The 21798-nt window shown below is 42.5% G+C and overlaps 1 protein-coding gene across 5 annotated transcripts in view; it reads right to left on the bottom strand.

Moving 5' to 3' along the window:
• The window catches only part of mybpha (myosin binding protein Ha), a 53618-nt gene that overhangs the window by 14850 nt on the left and 16970 nt on the right, over positions 1-21798 (bottom strand). For all 5 annotated transcript variants that reach the window (XM_029123983.2, XM_029123982.2, XM_029123985.2 and 2 more), the window contains 3 exons: positions 7919-8007; positions 6629-6824; positions 6383-6522 (listed from right to left, as the gene is read on the bottom strand). In XM_029123983.2, coding sequence (XP_028979816.1) covers positions 6383-6522; positions 6629-6824; positions 7919-8007 — 425 coding nt within the window. The remainder of the gene's footprint in view (positions 1-6382; positions 6523-6628; positions 6825-7918; positions 8008-21798) is intronic.

Here is a 21798-nt window from a genome sequence, read left to right on the forward strand (position 1 = left end):
ACTAAAAAGGCGCAGTAGCATGTTGAATGACTTGGTTAGTAAATCCAGACACAGGGCTTTGGTTCAGGTCAGGTTGTTCATTGTGATGATGTCACTAATAATGGGAGTCATCGAAACTCTGCAGTTATTCTAGGAAGTGATTACTCATTGGCTGTCTTATTTATCTTCTTGCTTTCCTTTCTTGGTCTGTCTGTCTGTCAGAGACTTGAGGAAGAGAGGATCTGACTGTCTGCTGTCTAATGAGAGAAAGTCTGAATGTCCCTACGTCTGTCTGCTGTCTGCCTGTCTGAATACCAGCCTGCTGTATTATGTCTGGTGGGTGTATATACGAATAAATGTTTGCATTTATGTGCATACATTACCAATTAAAGGTTTGGACACTTCCTTAATCAAAGGTATTTCTTTATTTTTACTAGTTTCCACATTGTGGCACAGTAGTGAAGATATCAAAACTATGAAATATATGGAATCATGTAGCAAAAAGTGTTTAACAAATCAAAATACATTTCATTTTGTAGTTCAAAGTACCCACTTTGCCTTGTTGACAGATTTGCACATTATTTGCATTCCACATGCATGGCTTCCCAGTCAACTCTGTAGAGTCCTTTGATTTTCTGGGCACCATCATCGCCCAGGACCTCAAGTGGGAGCTGAACATTACCTCACTTACAAAGAAAGCTCAGCAGAGGATGTACTTCCTGCGTCAGCTGAAAAAGCTGACTGCCAAAGACTATTATGATGCACTTCTACACTGCCATCATAGAGTCCATCCTGACCTCCTCCATCACTGTCTGTCTGTAGTATGCTGCAGCCACTGCTAAGGACAAAGGCAGGCTGCAGTGCATCATTCGCTCTGCAGAGAGGGTGATTGGCTGCAATCTGCAGTCTCTACGAGATCTACACACCTCCAAGACGCAGAGGTGAGCGGCAAAGATTGGACTATTCCAAGATTGAGGTCTATCAGGACCAAAACTTCTCGCCACAAGACATTTTTTTTTCCTACAGCCGTAGGCCTCATGAACATGCCCCTAGAGCCTAACTGACTAGCCCGCTCACCACATACACAAATGATTAGATTAGATTCAACTTTGATTGTCATTGAACAAGTACAAGTGCAGTACAATGAAATGCATTTAGCATCTAACCAGAAGTGCAAATAGCAGAGGGCAGAAAATTCACAAGTATTAAGTAAATGTATGTTTACAAGCAGAATATATAGATGTGCAATGAAGGCAAATGCAGAGCAAGTATTCACAAGTATTAAGTATATGTATGTTACAAGCGGACTGTATAGATGCAAATAGAGGAGGGCAGAACCTCACAAGTATTAAGTATAATGTGTGTTACAAGTGGGATAAATCGTTGTGCAGGTATAAATGTCAATTCTAAATGTGCAATCGAGGCAAAATGAAGGAGTAAGTTAGCATGTGCGAATGAAATACAGGGATAGCAGAAATGAGGTCCCGAGATAGACATGTACACATAACAACTGAAAAATGCAAGTACAATGGCAATTCTAAATGTGCAATGAAGGCAAGTTGAAGGTGCAAGGTGGCATGTTCAACTGAAATGCAGGAATAACAGCCGTGAGGTTCCCGAGGTAGACATGTACAGGTCTGGAATAACTGGACACTGACACAAGTTATTGTTGTATACCAAAATATATTCAAGTTACAGTGGAATAATAAATATTTGCTTAAAGTGCAGTCTCTCAGCTTTAATGTGAGGGTATTCACATCCAATTTGGAGGAAGGGTTTAGGAATTACAGCTCTTTAATATGTAGCCCCCTCTCTTTAAGGGACCAAAAGTAATTGGACAATTGACTCAAAAGCTGTTTCATGGACAGGTGTGGGCTATTCCTTCATTATTTCTTCATCAATTAAGCAGGTAAAAGTTCTGGAGTTGATTCCAAGAGTGGCATTTGCATTTGGAAGATGTTGCTGTGAACCCACAACGTGCTGTTTGGTACATTCTGAGATAAAAAGAACACACTGGTGAGCTCTGCAACACAAAAAGGCCTGGACGTCCACAGAAGAACACAGTGGTGGATGATCATAGGAACCTTTCCATGGTAAAGAAAAACCCCTTCACAACATCCAGCCATTATCCAAGTCTACTATAGAGAGGAGACTTAATGACAGCAAATACAGAGGGTTCACCACAAGGTGCAAACCATTCATAAGCCTCAAAATTAGAAACGCCAGATTTTGCCAAAAAAACATCTAAAAACCAGCCCAGTTCTGGAACAGCAATCTTTGGACAGATGAAACTAAGATCAACCTGAACCAGAATGATGGGAAGAGAAAAGTATGGAGAAGGCTTGGAACAGCTGATGGTCTGAAGCATACCACATCATCTGTAAAACACTGTAGAGGCAGTGTGATGGCATGGGCATGCATGGCTTCCAATGGCACTGGGTCACTGGTGTTTATTGATGATGTGACAGAAGACAGAAGAAGCTGGATTAATTCTGAAGTGTATAGGGATATGCTGACTGCTCAGATTCACCCAAATTCAACAAAGTTGATTGGACAGTGCTTCACTTTACAGATGTATTGCGAAAGGAACCCAGGAGTCTTTTAAGGCAAAGAAGTGGAATATTCTCCAATGGCCGAGTCAATCACCTGATCAAAACTTAAGGCAGAAAGACTCACGAACAAACAACAACTGAAGACAAGTGCAGTAAAGGTCTGGCAAAGCCAGAAAACCCAGCATTTGGTGATGTCCATGCATTCTAGACTTCAAGCAGTCATTGCCTGCAAATGATTTCCACAATGTATTAAAAATGAACATTTTATTTATGATGGTGTTAATTTGTCCAATTACATTTGAGCCCCTGAAATAAGGGGACTGTGTATGAAAATGGTTACAGTTCCTAAACATTTCATATTATATTTTTGTTCAAGCCCTTGAATTAAAGGTGAAAGTCTGCACTTCAATTGCATCTCGGTTGTTTCCTTTCAAATCCATTAGAGAGACAGAATGGCATACAGAGACGGAATTATGAATATTGTGTCAGTGTCCAAATATAAACTGGTGTGGAAAATAAAAGACCTGTACTGCCTGCCTGGTGGTAGGAGGGCAAACAGTTTGTGGCATGGATGTGAAGGGTCCCTGATGATGCTATGTGACCAATGCAGACACTGCTTGCGATGGTAGGGAGCTGGGCACCAGTGATGTGCTGGAGGTCTGTGATGGTAGGGAGCTGGGCACCAGTGATGTGCTGGAGGTCTGTGATGGTAGGGAGCTGGGCACCAGTGATGTGCTGGAGGTCTATGATGGTAGGGAGCTGGGCACCAGTGATGTGCTGGAGGTCTGTGATGGTAGGGAGCTGGGCACCAGTGATGTGCTGGAGGTCTGTGATGGTAGGGAGCTGGGCACCAGTGATTTTCACCACCCATTGCAGGGCCATCTGCTCGGCCACAGGGCATCCGCAAGTCCACAATGTGGCCCAGTTTGTCAGAATGCTCTTGATTGTGCAGCAGTAAATGTTCACAAGTATCTTGGAAGACAGACAGGCCTCCTTCACCCTCCTCATAAAATAAAGGCGCTGCTGCGACTTTTTGACCAGGGCTGAGGTGTTGAGGGTCCAGTAGAGGTCAGTGGAGATGTGGACACCCAGGAATTTGAAGCTGGACACACGCTCCACCTTAGTGCCATCAATGAGAACTGGGGAGTGACTCTAGCCTTTAGACTTCCTACAATCCACATTGAGCTTCCTGGTTTTCTTTGCATTGAGGGCCAGGTTGTTGTCAGCCTCCTCCCTATTGGCTGACTCGTCATTGTTACTGATCAGGATTACTACTGTGGTGTGTCTGTGAACTTGACAATGGTGTTGGAAATGTATACAGGAACGCAGTCTTGGGTGAAGAGGGACTATAGGAGGGGGCTCAGCACACAGCCTTGTGGAACACCAGTGTTCAGGATCAGGGTGGAGGAGGTGAAGACTGGGGTCTGCTGGTTAGGAAGTCCAAAGTCCAGTTACAGAGAGAGGGGCTGATCCCCAGGTCATGGAGTTTGTTGACCAGCCTAGAGGGGATGACTGTGTAATGCTGAGCTAAAGTCTATGAATTGCATTTTCACATACGACTTGGTTTTGTCCAGGTTAGTCAGAGCAGAGTGTAAAGCTGTGGATATTGTGTCCTCTTTAGACCTTCAGCTTGACAAATCTATACCCCTTCCCACATGCACACATCCTCAACTGGACAATTCTTGCACCTTATATATCTTTTAGTATATTTTTTTGTATATTTTTTAGTAATGAATTAATGCTCAGTCTACTGTTTTCATGTTCAGTACACTATTCTTATTCTTATTTGTTTTTATTTATTTTGTATAAATTGCTGCCCCAATGGACCAGAACAAATTCCTAGTTTCTTGTGAAACTCACTTGGCAAATAAAACGTTCTGATTCTGATGTGGTCTCAAGGCAGAGACTGCAAGATGAAGACTTGCGGCTACTTGGAACAATATAAAATATAACATTTGTTTTGCATTCTTTTGGCTACTACATGATTCCATATGTGCTATCCATAGGTTTGTTGTCTTCAGTATTATTCTACAATGTTGAAAATTGTCTAAATAAATAAATACCCTTGAATGAGTAGGTGTGTCCAAACTTTTGATGTGCACCATTTGTAAGTATATTCAAATTGCTTTTGGCCGGTCCTCAGGTACCATTTTTTTGGTTCAGGGTTTATGGTTATATTTAGGTATTAGGGTTAGGTTTATGGGTAAGGTTAGTTTAAGTTTAGGCATGAAAGTTATTTGTTGAAGCTCAGGTTTGCGTTACAATTATATACAGTATCTCTCAAAAGTGAGTACACACCTCACATTCTTGTATATCTTTTCATGTGACAACACTGAAGAAAGTATACTTTGCTACAATGTAAAGTAGTGAGTGTACAGCTTGTATAACAGTGTAAACTTGCTGTCCCCTCAAAATAACACAACACACAGCCATTAATGTCTAAACCTCTGGCAACAAAAGTGTCCAAATTGAGCCCAAAGTGTCAATATTTTGTGTGGCCACCATTATTTTCCAGCACTGCCTTAACCCTCTTGGGCATGGAGTTCACCAGAGCTTTACAGGTTGCCACTGGAGTCCTCTTCCACTCTTCCATGACGATATCACGGAGTTGGTGGATGTTAGAGATGTTGCGCTTCTCCACCTTCCGTTGGAGGAAGCCCCACAGATGCTCAATAGGGTTTAGGTCTGGAGACATGTTTGGCCAGTCCATCACCTTTACCCTCAGCTTCTTTAGCAAGGCAGTGGTCGTCTTGGAGGTGTGTTTGGGGTCGTTATCATGTTGGAATACTGCCCTGCGGCCCAGTCTCTGAAGGGAGGGGATCATGCTCTGCTTTGGTATGTCACAGTACATATTGGCATTCATGGTTTCCTCAATGAACTGTAGCTCCCCAGTGCCGGCAGCACTCATGCTTGACACTCCCACCACCATGCTTGACTGTAGGCAAGACACACTTGTCTTTGTATTCCTCACTTGGTTGCTGCCACACACGCTTGACACCATCTGAACCAAATACGTTTATCTTGGTCTTATCAGACCACAGGACATGGTTCCTGTAATCCATGTCCTTAGTCTGCTTGTCTTCAGCAAACTGTTTGCAGGCTTTCTTGTGCATCATCTTTAAAAGAGTCTTCCTTCTGGGTTGACAGTCTTGCAGACCAATTAGATGGAGTGTGCGACGTATGGTCTGAGCACTGACAGACTGACACCCACCCTTCAATCTCTGCAGCAATGCTTGTAGCACTCATTAGTTTTTTTCCCAAAGACAACCTCTGTATATGACGCTGAGCACGTGCACTCAACTTCTTTGGTCGACCATGGTGAGGCCTGTTCTGAGTGGGACCTGTCCTGTTAAACCGCTGTATGGTCTTGGCCACTGTGCTGCAACTCAATTTTCATAGCTTAAGCCATCTTTATGTAGAGCAACAATTCTTTTTTTCAGATCCTCAGAGTTCTTTGCCATGAGGTGCCATGTTGAACTTCCAGTGACCAGTATGAGGGAGTGTGAGAGCGATAACACCAGATTTAACACACCTGCTCCCCATTCACACCTGAGAACTTGTAACACTAACGAGTCACATGAAACCAGGGAGGGAAATTGGACATTTCACTTAGGGATGTACTCACTTTTGTTGGCAGCGGTTGAGACATTAATGGCTCTGTGTTGAGTTATTTTGGGGGGACAGCAAATTAACACTGTTATACAAGCTGTACACTCACTAATTTAAAGTGTAGCAAAGTGTCATTTCTTCAGTGTTGTCACATGAAAAGATATAATCAAATATTAGCAAATATGTGAGGGGTGTAGTCACTTTTGTGAGATACTGTATATGTGTGTTTGTGTGTGTTTTACCCCAGTCTTTTTATCAGCCTTCTGGACGATGTATCCCGTGATCTCTGTGTTGCCATTGTCCCGAGGGGGGGTCCACTCCAGCGCTGCATTGAAGCCCCACGTGTCAACCAGCTTTACTGAGGCAGGAGGTCCTGGTCGCTCTGGCACACACACACACAAAACAGCAAAGAACAGCAAATTAAACAGTGGCATATACACACCTATACACACCTATACACACACACACATTCACACACACATCCTCACCAACTATCTGCATTATGATGGTGGCCCTGTCCTCAAGGCTGTCCACTTTGACAGAGATTACATAGTTCCCAGAATCCTCTCTGTTAGCGCTCCTGATGAAGAGGATGGAATCTCTATCACTGGTCCGGATGCTGACCCGATTGGTGTCCAGGGGTTCCCCATCCTTAGTCCAGCACACCACCGGTTTAGGCTGACCCTAGGACATGGAATATATGAACAGAAGACCAGCGGTTTAGGCTGACCCTAGGACATGGAATATATGAACAGAAGACCAGCAGTTTAGGCTGAGCCTAGGACACAGAGTATATGAACAGAAGACCAGCGGTTTAGGCTGACCCTAGGACACAGAGTATATGAACAGAAGACCAGCGGTTTAGGCTGAGCCTAGGACATGGAATATATGAACAGAAGACCAGCGGTTTAGGCTGACCCTAGGACACAGAGTATATGAACAGAAGACCAGCGGTTTAGGCTGACCCTAGGACATGGAGTATATGAACAGAAGACCAGCGGTTTAGGCTGAGCCAAGGACATGGAATATATGAACAGAAGACCATCGGTTTAGGCTGAGCCTAGGACACAGAGTATATGAACAGAAGACCAGCGGTTTAGGCTGACCCTAGGACACAGAGTATATGAACAGAAGACCAGCGGTTTAGGCTGACCCTAGGACACAGAGTATATGAACAGAAGACCAGCGGTTTAGGCTGAGCCTAGGACATGGAATATATGAACAGAAGACCAGCGGTTTAGGCTGACCCTAGGACATGGAGTATATGAACAGAAGACCAGCGGTTTGGCTGAGCCAAGGACATGGAATATATGAACAGAAGACCATCGGTTTAGGCTGAGCCTAGGACACAGAGTATATGAACAGAAGACCAGCGGTTTAGGCTGACCCTAGGACACAGAATATATGAACAGAAGACCAGCGGTTTAGGCTGACCCTAGGACACAGAGTATATGAACAGAAGACCAGCGGTTTAGGCTGACCCTAGGACACAGAGTATATGAACAGAAGATCAGTGGTTTAGGCTGACCCTAGGACACAGAGTATATGAACAGAAGATCAGTGGTTTAGGCTGAGCCTAGGACATGGAATATATGAACAGAAGACCAGCGGTTTAGGCTGACCCTAGGACATGGAGTATGTTAACAGAAGACGGACATCCCGAAGATTACCCTAAGATGGACATCAGACCAACACTCAGTCAGTCAATCATTCACTGAGCCAGCCAGTCAGTCTGTAACTGTCCATCAATCTATTGATCAGTGGTGTTGTGTACTTACCAGAAATGGGATGACAATGTTGACCTGTTCTCCAACCTTTCTGGTGTAACAAGTTCTGAGGAAACGGGGCAACTTGATCCTTGGGCGGTCTGGAATAGAAACATTGGGGGGTTAATTTTCTGCTCTGGTTCCCTTAAACAACTGGAATAGAAACATTGGGGGGTTAGGGTTCTGCTCTGGTTCCCTTAAACAACTGGAATGGAAACATTGGGGGGTTAGGGTTCTGCTCTGGTTCCCTTAAACAACTGGAATAGAAACATTGGGGGGTTAGGGTTCTGCTCTGGTTCCCTTAAACAACTGGAATGGAAACATTGGGGGGTTAGGGTTCTGCTCTGGTTCCCTTAAACAACTGGAATAGAAACATTGGGGGGTTAGGGTTCTGCTCTGGTTCCCTTAAACAACTGGAATGGAAACATTAGGTGGTTAGGGTTCTGTTCTGGATTCCTTCAATAGCAGAAATGGGAACATGGATTTATGTCTGCCTGCTTTAAATTTGGGAAGATCTGGTGTGGTACTGTATGTCCCAAGTGTACTGGAACGTTAGTGTGGCCCGGGTAGGGCCACAGTGTCACTGTACCCCCTGTCTCAGCCCCAAGGTCTTACGCTGCCATATTATTGTGCTGGGGGAGTAGGGCCAGTTCTCCTTCTCCATTGTAAATTCATATAAATCTAAGGAATGCACTCTTTAATTTTTCTCCTGCCCTGCTTAAACTTAGCAGGACATGAGGTCTTGGCCCACACCTCTGGAGTACCAGGCTTAAAAGTGTTGTTGCTGTCCCTGTCCAAAATCCTCCTGGTTGTGTTGCAGATCATGACGATACCTGATGATTTCAGCGGCCAGTCTGATACCCCCCACACATCCCACATGCATTTATTAATTATTTCAACTTGTACTCATAAAATGTTCACCCGGCACAGCCAGAAGAGGACTGGTCACCCTTCTGAGCCTGGTTCCAATCTAGGTTTCTTCCTAAATTTCGGCCTTCTTATGGAGTTTTTCCTAACCACGGAAATTCAACACGTTGTTCTTTGCTCCTTGGGGTTTCAGGCAGTTTTTTTTGTAAAAGCTCTTTGTGACAACTGCTGTAAAAAGGGCTTTATGAATACATTTGATTGATTGATTGATACTCACTAAACCAATGACACAATTTCCGCTTCCCAACAATTCCCAACCAACTTTTGCTAAAACTCAGTTTTTTTCTGAGTTGGCTAATTTAACCTACACACATTTTCTTCCATCTTTATGTCATCCCAATTAAAAAATCTTATGACACGTCATTATCCATTATCATGTAAATATTCCTACACTTTTTTCTGCTTAACTTGGATTACTTAAACAGTATATAATGAACTTTTTTAAAGCTACAGATAATAACAGATTCAAAAGTAAAAAAAAAAACACAAATGTTTAGACAATCTACAAAAACAGGCTTAAACATGTATTTAATTCTATTGATAATCTAAATAATCTAAATGCGTATACATTTGCACACCTTTGTATCACTTGCTTAACCATCCCAATTTACAGTCGTTTAATGTGCAACAACACTTATATACACTGCTCAAAATAATTTAAGGAACATGTAATCATCACAGTATATATACACCAAGTCAGTTAAACTTCAGGGTTATCAATCTGTCCAGTTAGGAAGCATAAAGTGATTGTTAATCAATGTCACCTGTTATGGTGGAAATGAAAATGACAACAGGTGCACTGGAGAGGCAACAGCAAAACAACCCTCAAAATGGTTTTGCAGGTGGTGGCCACAGACAATTGCTCTCTCCTTATTCTTCCTGACTTATTCTACTCTAGTTTTGTGTTTTAGCTGTGTCATTGTCACTACTGGTAGCATGAGGCTGTACCTGCAGCCCATTCAGTTTGCACAGGTAATCCAGCTCCTCCAGGATAGCACATCCATATGTGCCATCGCAAGTGGGTTTGCTGTGTCTCCCAGTACAATCTCAGGAGCATGGAGGAGATACCAGGAGACGTGGCAGTTACACGAGGAGAGCTGGACAGGGCCATAGAATGGCATCAATCCAGCAGCAAGACCAGTATCTATTTCTTTATGCGACGAGGAACAGGAGAAGCACTGTCAGAGCCCTACAAAATGACCTCCAGCGGGCTACTGGTGGGCATGTTTCTAACCAAACTGTCAGAGACAGACTCCATGAGGGTGGCATGAGGGCCCGATGTCCTCGATTGGGACCTGTGCTCACAGCCCAGCCCCATACAGCTCGATTGGCATTCGCCAGAGAACACCAGAATTGGCAAGTCCGCCATTGGTGCCCCGTTCTCTTCACAGATGAGAGCAGGTTCACACAGAACACATGGCAGACGTGAAAGAGTCTGGAGACGTGGTGGTGAACATTATGCTTCCTGCAACATCATCCAGCATGACCAGTTTGGTGGTGGGTCAGTGATGGTCTGGGGAGGCATATCCTTTGAGGTTTGCACAGACCTCCACGCGCTAGCCAACGGTACCCTGACTGCTGTTAGGCACCGGGATGAAATCCTCAGACCCATCATCCGACCTTAAGCTGGTGCAGTGGGCCCTGGGTTCCTCCTGGTGCAGAACAATGCCCAGCCTTGTGGCCAGAGTGTGTAGGCAGTTCCTGTGTGACAAAGGCATTGATGCCATTGACTGGCCCACACATTCCCCAGAGCTGAATGCAATTGAGAACCTCTGGGATGTTATGTATCGGTGCATCCGACACCACCAAGTAGCGCTACAGACTGACCAGGAGCTCACTAATGCCCGGATCAAGGTCTGGGAGGAGACTCTGCAGGACACCAACATTATTCAGGCCCAAAACTGTTAAACTATTGAAACAGATTTCAAACAACAAAAATACTTTCTTTAACATTTAAAAATTCTTCAAAACATTTATTGACAATAACCACAAATATTCAAACATCTTATGTAAATTTCAAGCTAGACACCCAACCTATCGGCCAATACACTTTCGGCAAATCAAATTTCCAATGGCACAGGAGCCTCTTCACATTCACCAAACCTACATTAAGACCAGAAGGCGAATCATTACAATGAGCTTAAAAAGAGAAGTGTTGATTGGTACCTGCATCAAGGGCATAGGTTTGTATTGTATATTGGGGGGGTCAGGGTTAATGGATCCCAAGATTTTCACTCTTTTCCAGGGAGGTCACATTGACCTGTCTGTTTAGTGAGAGGGGTTGTTTAGTGAGAGGTGTTGTTTAGTGTTGTTTAGTGAAAGGTGTTGTTTAGTGCGAGGTGTTGTTTAGTGAGAGGTGTTGTTTAGTGAGAGGTTTTGTTTAGTGAGAGGTCTTGTTTAGTGTTGTTTAGTGAGAGGTGTTGTTTGGTGTAGTTTAGTGAGAGTTTTTTTTTGTGAAAGGTGTTCAATCAAATCAATCAAATGTATTTATAAAGCCCTTTTTACATGAGCAGATGTCACAAAGTGCTTTTACAAAACACCTGGTCTTAAACCCCAAGGAACAAACAACAGTAGTGTTGAATTTCAGTGGCTAGGAAAAACTCCCAGGGGGCCTGGGAATATGCCCATCCTGTCTACATGTGTTTTGTGGATCTGGAGAAGGCAAATGAATGGGTCCCCCGGGAGATACTTTGGGAGGTGCTGTGGGAGTATGGGGTGAGGAGGTCCCTTCTGAGGGTTATCCAGTCCCTGTACGTCCAAAGTGAGAGGTGTGTTCGGGTTCTCTGTAGTAAGTCGGACTCGTTCCAGGTGGGGGTTGGCCTCCGCCAGGGCTGCGCTTTGTCACCAATCCTGTTTGTGACTTTTATGGACAGGATATCGAGGTGTAGTCGGTGGGGGGGGTTGCAGTTCGGTGGGCTGGGGATCTCATCGCCGCTTTTTGCGGATGATGTGGTCCTGATGGCATCACTCACTGGACCGGTTCGCAACCGAGTGCGAAGCGGTTGGGATGAGGATTAGCACCTCTAAATCTGAGGCCATGGTTCTCAGCAGGAAACCGATGGAGTGCTTCCTCCAGGTAGGGAATTAGGCGTTACCCCAAGTAGAGGAGTTCAAGTATCTCAGGGTCTTGTTCGTGAGTGAAGGGACAATGGAGCGGGGTGGTATTGCAGTCGCTTTACCGCACCGTTGTGATAAAAATTTAGCTGAGCCGGAAGGCAAAGCTCTCGATATACCAGTCAATTTTCGTTCCTACCCTCACCTATGGTCATGAAGGCTGGGTCATGACCGAAAGAACAAGATCGCGAGTACAATTGGCTGAAATGGGTTTTCTCAGAAGGGTGGCTGGCTGCTGCCCCCGCGACCCGATACCGGATAAGCGGATGAAAATGAGAGAGATGATGAGAGAGAGGAAGAAACCTAGAGAGGACCCAGACTCAGAGGGGTGACCAGTCCTCTTCTGGCTGTGCCAGGTGAACATATTAAGATTATAATTGTAATAACTAATAAATGCGTGTGGACTGAGTCTAGAGTCTATTTAAACTCTAGACTATTTAAACTCTAGACAACACAGGGGAGGAGGAGGTGTCAGCACAGTGGCAGCTGAAATCGTCAGGTATCTTCTCGATCTGCAACACAACCAGGAAGACTCTGGACAGGGACAGCAACGGGTCCCCGCAGATGTGGGCCAGGACCTCATGCCCTTCTAAATTCAAAATGGGAGGAGACTGGGAAAATTCAGAAAAGGAGAACTTAGTGGAGAAGGAGAACAGACCCTACTCCCCCAGCACAATAATATAGCAGTGTAAGACCTTGGGACTGAGACAGGGGGGTCTGGTGACACTGTGGCCCTATCTGGGGGAGGCCCCGGACAGGGCCCAACAGGCAGGAAATCAATCCACCCACATTACCAAGCATCAACCAAAGGGACACCCACGAACCGCAACCACCCTGAATGAGGGCTGAGGATTGCCAGCAGAGTACAGCCCAATTGCACAAGTGCACAACAGAGAGACAACAACAAGCCAGTGACTCCGCCCCCGAGAGGTATTGGAGGGATGGTCATGAAAGTCCACCCTCGCAAGACAGCAAGGGTGGACAGTATCAAGCCTAATGGTCACCTTCACGCCCCTGGGCCAGGCTACACCTAATCATAGACTGTACTGTAGAGATGAGTCTTTAGTAGACACTTGAAAGTTTGCACTGAGTTTGCATTTCTAACCTTGATTGGCAAATCGTTCCACAGTAGTGGAGCTCTATGAGAAAAGGCCCTGCCTCCAGCTGTTTGTTTTGAGATTGTAGTTAAAATTAAAAGACCTGCATCTTGCGATTGTAGGTTACGTGTATGGCTGGATCATTTCAGCGAGGTAAGTGGGAGCAAGTCCTTGTATTGATTTATAGGTTAAGAATAAAACCTTAACAGGCAGCTAGGGTAAAGAGGCTAGTACAGGAGTAATGTGTTCAAATGTGTTGTTCTAGTTAGGATTCTAGCAGCCGTGTGCAGCACTAATTGAAGTTTATCTATTGATTTTTCAGGGTAACCGGAAAGTAGAGCATTGCAGTAATCTAGTCTAGAAGTAACAAAAGCATGGATTTGTTTATCTGCATCAGTTTTGATAAAAAGTTTCAGATTTTTGCAATGTTTCGAAGATGAAAATAAGCAGCTCTTGAGACATTTTATACGTTCATCAAAGGAGAGGTCAGGGTCAAGGGTAATGCCGAGGTTTCTTACAGTTTTTTGGGATATGACCATGCAGCCGTCGAGGTTCACAGTGTTCACAGTGCTAACAACGCTCTTTGTTTCTTGGGTCCTAAAACGAGCATTTCTGTTTTTCTTGAGTTTAAAAGCTAGACATTTTCTGTAATCCACTTCCTAATATCTGAAACGCATGCTTCCAAAGTAGCTAATTTTGGGGCTTCTCCATGGTTCATTGAAATCACAGTGGCAAAAGGTACTAACTACTCTGGCTATGCTATCAACAGACTCCAATATGCTAGCAGGCTGGCTAACAGCCTGCGGCCTGAACTGCACCCTATCTCATGGTGAGGCTATAGGAGTGTTGTTTAGTGAGAGGCATTGTTTATTGAGAGGTGTTGTTTAGTAAGAGATTTTGTTTAGTGAAAGGTGTTGTTTAGTGTTGTTTAGTGAGAGGCGTTGTTTATTGAGAGGTGTTGTTTAGTGAGTGGTGTTGTTTAGTGTTGTTTAGTGAGAGGCATTGTTTATAGAGAGGTGTGGTTTAGTGAGTGGTGTTGATTAGTGTTGTTTAGTGAGAGGCGTTGTTTATTGAGAGGTGTTGTTTAGTGAGAGGTGTTGTTTAGTGAGTGGTTTTGTTTAGTGAGAGGGGTTGTTTATTGAGTGGTGTTGTTTAGTGAGTGGTGTTGTTTAGTGCAGTGGTTCTAAACTATGTATCTATGTATCCCATCCAATAACCTTTGAATGGATTGTGATAGAGACATTATACTGTAAAACTTTTGACCTGATACAATATCCAGATGTGTAGAATAAATCACATATTTGAATTTCATTGAATGAAATGATACATTGAATTCTAATTAAATTAACCCTGCTTTATGTGGGCAGTGGTCTTTTCAAATGAAATTCAAAATCCAGAAAACAACTGCCATTTCAGAGTGATTCACAACTCAAATCAGACCCAATTAACCGAGCGATTCACAAATCAATTCATACCCAATTAACCGAGCGATTCACAAATCAATTCAGACCCAATTAACAGAGCGATTCACAACTCTATTCAGAATTGACCCCAGTCGTAGTGCGCAGATGACAGTCAGCAACCACCTTCAAACTGCTCCATAAATAAAAGGTGATAATGAGAATAGGATGAGCTGAGAAACATTTTCGTCTCAGATGGCTAATAGCAGATTAGGGACTGAGCCTTGGTGCCAGAAGGAGAAATAAGTGTGCAGAGCAAGTTCATTGACTGAACACTTTGACAAAATCAAATAAAATAAAAAATAAGTGACAGCTAAAAATATTTTAGACCAGACAGCTGTCTTTACCTATCATAAGATGGGACAGATAATGACTACCATTATTAAAATGGGCCAGATAATGAACACCTTTAATAAGATGGGACAGGAAATGAACACCTTTGATAAGATCTGACAGATAATGACTCTCTTTAATAAGAAGGGACAGATAATTACTTCCTTTAATAAGAAGGGACAGATAATGACTACCTTTAATAAGAAAGGACAGATAATGACTACCTTTAATAAGAAAGGACAGATAATGACTACCTTTAATAAGATATGACAGATAATGACTACCTTTTATAAGAAGGGACAGATAATGACTACCTTTAATAAGATGGGACAGATAATGACTACCATTATTAAGATGGGACAGATAATTAATACCTTTAATAAGATGTTACAGATAATGACTACCTTTTATAAGAAGGGACAGATAATGACTACTGTCTATAAGATCAATCAATCAATCAAATGTATTTATAAAGCCCTTTTTACAACAGCAGTTGTCACAAAGTGCTTTACAGAGACACCCAGCCTTAAACCCCAAGGAGCAAACAACAGTAGTGTTGAATTTCAGATGGGATAGGGTTAGGGTTAGATACAGTTATATCAAATGTCTGTTACTAGGTTGGATCTGATGTGTACTAGCTGGATTGAGGGGTGTGGGTTAAGCCCCAGTGTTGAGTACTGGAGGGCTCGGAGATGCTTGGTGCCGAGTGCCAGTCACAAAGTCCCAGACATGTTCCTACTTAAACAGCAAATCTCTAAAAATCTCTTTTGGCTTACTGGATATATGAGACATCCCTAGTCTCTATCGCTCTCTTTCTCACGACCTCACTCTGAATAACCCCCCCACCTGTCCCAGTCTGTCCATCAGGGGTGCAGTGTGTGAGAGGTCCAACATCTACAGATTTGGGATCAGGATGCAAGCTGTTTGGTAAACTCAGATCCTGAGCCAGAAGACCCCCTGCCAGCTAACTACCCTGTCAGGCAGGGGCAGACTTAATGATTTAGAGGCCTGAGGCAGATTCCAGTCTGAGGCCCCCCCAAACCCCACCCCACATGAAACAAAAACAAGTTATTTCTATCCATTAAATGTGTGTTTAACACCCCATAAAAAGGTAACCATTACATCTCGGACGGAAAGGAAGTGTACAATACCACCAAAGAGGAATGAGACCTCAGTATTGATACTTAAGTGAGTCACAGTTAAAGGGGTGGTTATTTAAGCAATATAAGCATAAGGGAGCGTGTTATATAGACACTATCTATTTTTAAGCACGACACAACCAAGAATGCCTGGATACACCACAGCGGTATACTGGCAATATATTACAACTAACCCCCAATGTTTATTTTTGGTGTAATAAAACTGCTACCACAATTAGAAACCGCAAAAACATTTGTATACCTTTATATACATTTGGTATACCTTTTCATACCTTTGGTATACAAAGGTATTAACCAATAATCAAAACCTTAACAGTTACAAATGTAAGACTATGACTGTACTACTAGGATAAATACAACCAAATATAACCAGAAGATATCTGCAGTTATTGTTTTAAAGTAGAAGGTCTACTGTGGCACAATTCACAGAAAATGTTAATGATGGTTACAGGAGAAATGTGCATCACACCCTGCTACTAATGGGGCTGCATAGCCGCAGACCGGTCAGATTGCCCATGATGACCCCGGTTCCCTATCTGGGGCAATGTTCTGCTGGGAAACCCTGGGTCTGGGCATTCATGTGGATGTCAATTTGACACATGCAACCTACCTAAACATTGTTGCAAACCAGGTACAGCCATTCTTGGCAACGGTATTCCCTGATGGCAGTGGCCTCTTTCCCCTCCTACTGAGTGCATACATTAATATAATAACCACTCCTACTGAGTGCATACATTTCCCTATAATGGCTACACCTACTGACTGCATACGTTTCTATAGTTGCCCTTCCTACTCAGGGCATACATTTATATACAGGACACTGCTTATGAGTGCATAAATTTCTATACTGGCCGCTCCTACAGAGTGCGTACATTTCTATACTGGCCACTCCTACTGAGTGCATACATTTCCCTATAATGGCTACACCTACTGACTGCATACGTTTCTATAGTTGCCCTTCCTACTCAGGGCATACATTTATATACAGGACACTGCTTATGAGTGCATACATTTCTATACTGGCCGCTCCTACCAAGTGCGTACATTTCTATACTGGCCACTCCTACTGAGTGCATACATTTATATACAGGCCACACCTTTTGAGTGCATACATTTATATACTGGCCCCTCCTACTGAGTACATACATTAATATACAGGCTACTTCTACTGAGTGCATACATTTATATACTGCAAATATTTACTGACCCTTGTTCAAAAGTCTGCATACCCTAAGTTCTAATTACTCTGTATTGCTCCCTTTAGCATCAATGACAGCAGGCAGTCTTTTGTAATAGCGGTCTATGAGGCCCCATATTCTTGCAGGTGGTATAGCTGCCTCCAGGTCATGCAAAGTCTTTGGTCATCTTGCATGAACTGCACATTTGAGATCTTCCCAGAGTGTCTTGATGATATTAAGGCCAGGAGACTGTGATGGCCACTCCAGAACCTTCACCTTTTCTGCTGTAACCACTGGAGGGTCAATTTGTCCTTGTGCTTAGGGTCATCGACATGCTGGAAAGTCCAAGAGCGTCCCATGTGCAGCTTCATGCAGAAGAATGCAAATTGTCTGCCAGTATTTTTTGACTACATGCTGCATTCATCTTGCCATACATTTTCACAAGATTCCCCATGCCTTTAGAGTTCACACCCCCCCAAAACATCAGTGAGCCACCACCATGCTTCACAGTGGGGATGGTATTCTGTTCACTATAGGCCTTGTTGACCCCTCTCCAAACATAGCACTTATGGTTGTGACCATAAAGCTCTATTTTGGTCTCATCACTCCAAATTACAGTGTGCCAGAAGCTGTGTGGCGTGTCAAGGTGTTATCGGGCATATTGTAACCAGGCTTTTTTGTGGCATTGGCGCAGTAAAGGTTTCTTTCTGGCAACTCGACCATGCAGCTAATTTTGGTTCAAGTATCGTCGTATTGTGCTCCTTTGTGCTCCTGTTCTTGGTCTACCTGACCTTGGCTTGGTATCAAGAGAGCCTTGAATTTTCCACTTCTTAATAAGTGATTGAACAATACTGACTGGCATTTGCAAGGCTTTGAATATCTTCTTAGATCCTTTTCCATCTTTTTAAAGATACATTATCTTGTTACGCAGTTCTTTTGACAGTTCTTTTCTGCTCTCCATGGCTCAGTATCTAGCCTGCTCAGTACATCCACGTCACTATCCTTAAATAAAAGGTTTGTGGCATGATCAGTCATATTTTCAAAATCAATGTCAGAATTTCACAATTTCTGCCAGGGTAAGAAAACATATGAACCCAACTGTATAATCCTTTGTTTTGGACACTGAGCACTATATGATTGCATTGTAGATAGTTTACAAACGTACAGAACCAAGATCTGATGGGTTAGGGTTGGGTAGCAGAAGTGCCTAAAGGGGAGAGGGTGACATGTAGCTGTTTTTATCCTCTCCAGATCAGCATTACCCAGAATTCATTATTTAGAATGGAGTGTCATCCTCCTGAGCTGACCTCAACGCTGCTGACAGTGAGCATTACAGCCTGATCCCTGACGCTCCTGTTACTGCTGGGACTAATGACATAATCCACACAGGAAATATTACCAGAGGGGGTGGGAGATGGGGGGTGGGAAATGTGGGGTGGAGAGGGAGGAAGTTGTTGCTGTGGATTTATAGGATAGGACAGTACTAGAATCTACATTGGTAAGGGTTACTCAGTATGCTGTGGGTTTATAGGACAGGACAGTACTAGAATCTACAATGGTAAGGGTTACTCAGTATGCTGTGGGTTTATAGGACAGGACAGTACTAGAATCTACAATGGTAAGGGTTACTCAGTATACTGTGGGTTTATAGGACAGGACAGTACTAGAATCTACAATGGTAAGGGTTACTCAGTATACTGTGGGTTTATAGGACAGGACAGTACTAAAATCTACAATGGTAAGGTTTATTCAGTATGCTGTGGGTTTATAGGACAGGACAGTACTAGAATCTACAATGGTAAGGGTTACTCAGTATACTGTGGTAAAATGGACAATGCAGGTAAAAAAGTTTTCCAAACCATAAAACTAAATAAAATGAATACCTTATCTTTTTTATACGAAATAGGCAAAGCAATAAGTAATTAAACAAAACTTTTGTTTTTGTCACATTTCATGGAAATCTTAGTAACATTTTGTAGAATCTACTTTAATGCACAATAACACTAAAGACACTTTCAGTTGTCATATCAAATAATTTTACATTATTTTGGGGGAAAGCTACAGTCCAACAACTACATATCAAAATAGAAATGATTTATGTTAAATTTACCAAAAACAATTGCATACATTAACTTTGCAGTTTAGTGCATGTATGTATCAATGTACTAACTGTGACTTTCAGTGCTGCATTAATTACAAGGAAATGCAGAAAAGTGATTTTTCAAATATCAAATAATGATTGCTAGCCATATTTAAAAAGAGTAGCTATGTATTTTACATAATGATTGCTAGCCATATCTAAAAAGAGTGGTTATGTATTTAACATGATTGCTAGCCATATCTAAAGAGTAGTTATGTATTTAACATGATTGCTAGCCATATATAAAAAGAGTAGTTACGTATTTAACATGATTGCGAGCCATATCTAAAGATTAGTTATGTATTTAACATGATTGCTAGCCATATCTAAAGAGTAGTTATGTACTTTACATCCTGATTGCTAGCCACAAATCTCAATAGTTACAGTAATTTCTAAACATACAGTACCCACAATAAGCTGTACTTCAATTCCCCAACCACTGTTGTTTAGTGATGAGCAAGAGAAGACTCAATAGAATTAACTTAGTTTGCCGTCTTGGTCCTGAAAAAACTGTAGTGATCCAAATGCAATTAGTAAATACATTCTTCTATTTGTATTTTAATGCATTTCACCAGGATATCGGCTGAAAAAGCTGCACAGAACAGAGTTGTTGTTCATCAAATCAAATATATTTTTATTCCAATAATAATAATTTAGTTTGCACAACTAAAGCACCCTAATGAAAACCATTTTGATTTCATGTTGTAACTAGTGCTGCCAAACAATTAAAATAATTAACCATGATTCATTGCATAATCTTCTGTAGTTAAACCCAATTTGTCAATATTTTGGAATGTATTCAAATTTTGTCCTTAATACACAATTTTTCTGTTTAAAAAGCAGTGAATTATGTTAAAGACAGACTGTATTTTATTATAATATATGGACAGTACTTGACTTGGAATTAAATAAATACAAGTTGTCACAGCCCTTAAATGTCAAAGCCCTTAAATGTATCCCATGCAAATCTAAATAGAAGATTGCTCGTCTCTGATTCAATAGTTCTACCGTCTCCTTCCATTGTTCTTTTCATTGAGGCACCAAATATAATAACTGCTACTTTAAACTACTACCATCTTATCTGGAGAGCTGCAGAGTGTGCAGGCATTTGAACCCACACGGAATCACACCCAAGCTATTCCAGGTTATTGTCCTTTGATGGTTAGGCTGAAATGTGGTTAGAATGGGGTTCAGGTAGAAGGCTGTAACAGTAGCAATCCGGATGGATGGTTACAACCAAATACTTGTGTCTTTATTAAATTATTCCCAAATTCAACCAAATACATAAGGCAGGTTACTTGAAAAGGCAATGGCATAATGTAGTCAAGGTGTCTAGAAATGTTTACCTACAAACATTAATCAGATGATATATGTTATTCATGCAGGGTATGGAAGTTGTTTGTTAATTCCACTATTTGAATATCTTTTGGTGGAAATGACTGGTGACAACATTATTACTTTACTTAATTAGAAAACACATTAAATAATGACAACTAACCATGCTACAAGCAAGGTGTTAGCAGCTAGATTCACGCAACACAGTGTCTTGTGACCAGATGGAGAAGAGGGTTAGAGTTAGGGGAGGCAAGTCATCACAGACTACCAGCCAAAGAACCCTACCCCTTCAGCCAGCGACGTCTCCTTCACCGATGAGTTAAACAGGTTCTACGCAAGCTTCGACAGGGACAACACAGAGCCTGCCATTAAAGCTGAACTCCTGCCAGATGTTCCCCCCCAGTCTATCCACTGCAGATGTGTTGTCTGCATTGAGCAGAGTGAATGCAGGCAAAGCTGCAAGGTCCTGATGGCATCCATGGGGGTGTGCTTAGAGTATGTGCTGGGCAGCTGGCCAAGGTCTTTACTGACATTATCAACCAGTCACTGGCCCAGGCGGTTGTTCCAACGTGCTTCAAGACCGCAACCACTGAAACAGTCGACTGCGTCTAGCCTGAATGACTTCTGACCTGTTGTGCTTCGAAAGACTAGTTCAGGCCCACCTTAAGTCCTGCCTTCCCCCAACACTGGATTCCTTCCAGTTTCAAATTTAATCCAGTAAGTTTGTTTTATGTTGGTAGGGCACCTCATTGCTGCTATCCCTGCATTTCAGTTGCACAGACTCCCTTACACCTCCAACTTGCTCGATTGCACAGGCAGAATTGCCATTTCTACTTGCATTTGCCTCATCTCACAACCATACACATTCACATCCACTTACACATACATATACTTAATACTTGTACATTTGTATACTTTCTGTCCTCCACTGTTTGCCTTCATTGTTCATTTAGAATGGTCATTTTGCACTGTATTTGTCTTCATTGCACATCTATACATTCCACTTGTAACATACACTTTACTTAATACTTGTAAATGTACTGCCCTCTTCTATTTGCATTTCAGGTTAGATGCTAACTTTGTTGTACTGTACTCATACTGTTCAATGACAATGAAGTTGAACCTAATCTAATAATGAAATCGAATTC

This window comes from Esox lucius, chromosome 12, assembly GCF_011004845.1.
Source record: "Esox lucius isolate fEsoLuc1 chromosome 12, fEsoLuc1.pri, whole genome shotgun sequence".
Lineage (NCBI taxonomy): Eukaryota > Metazoa > Chordata > Actinopteri > Esociformes > Esocidae > Esox > Esox lucius.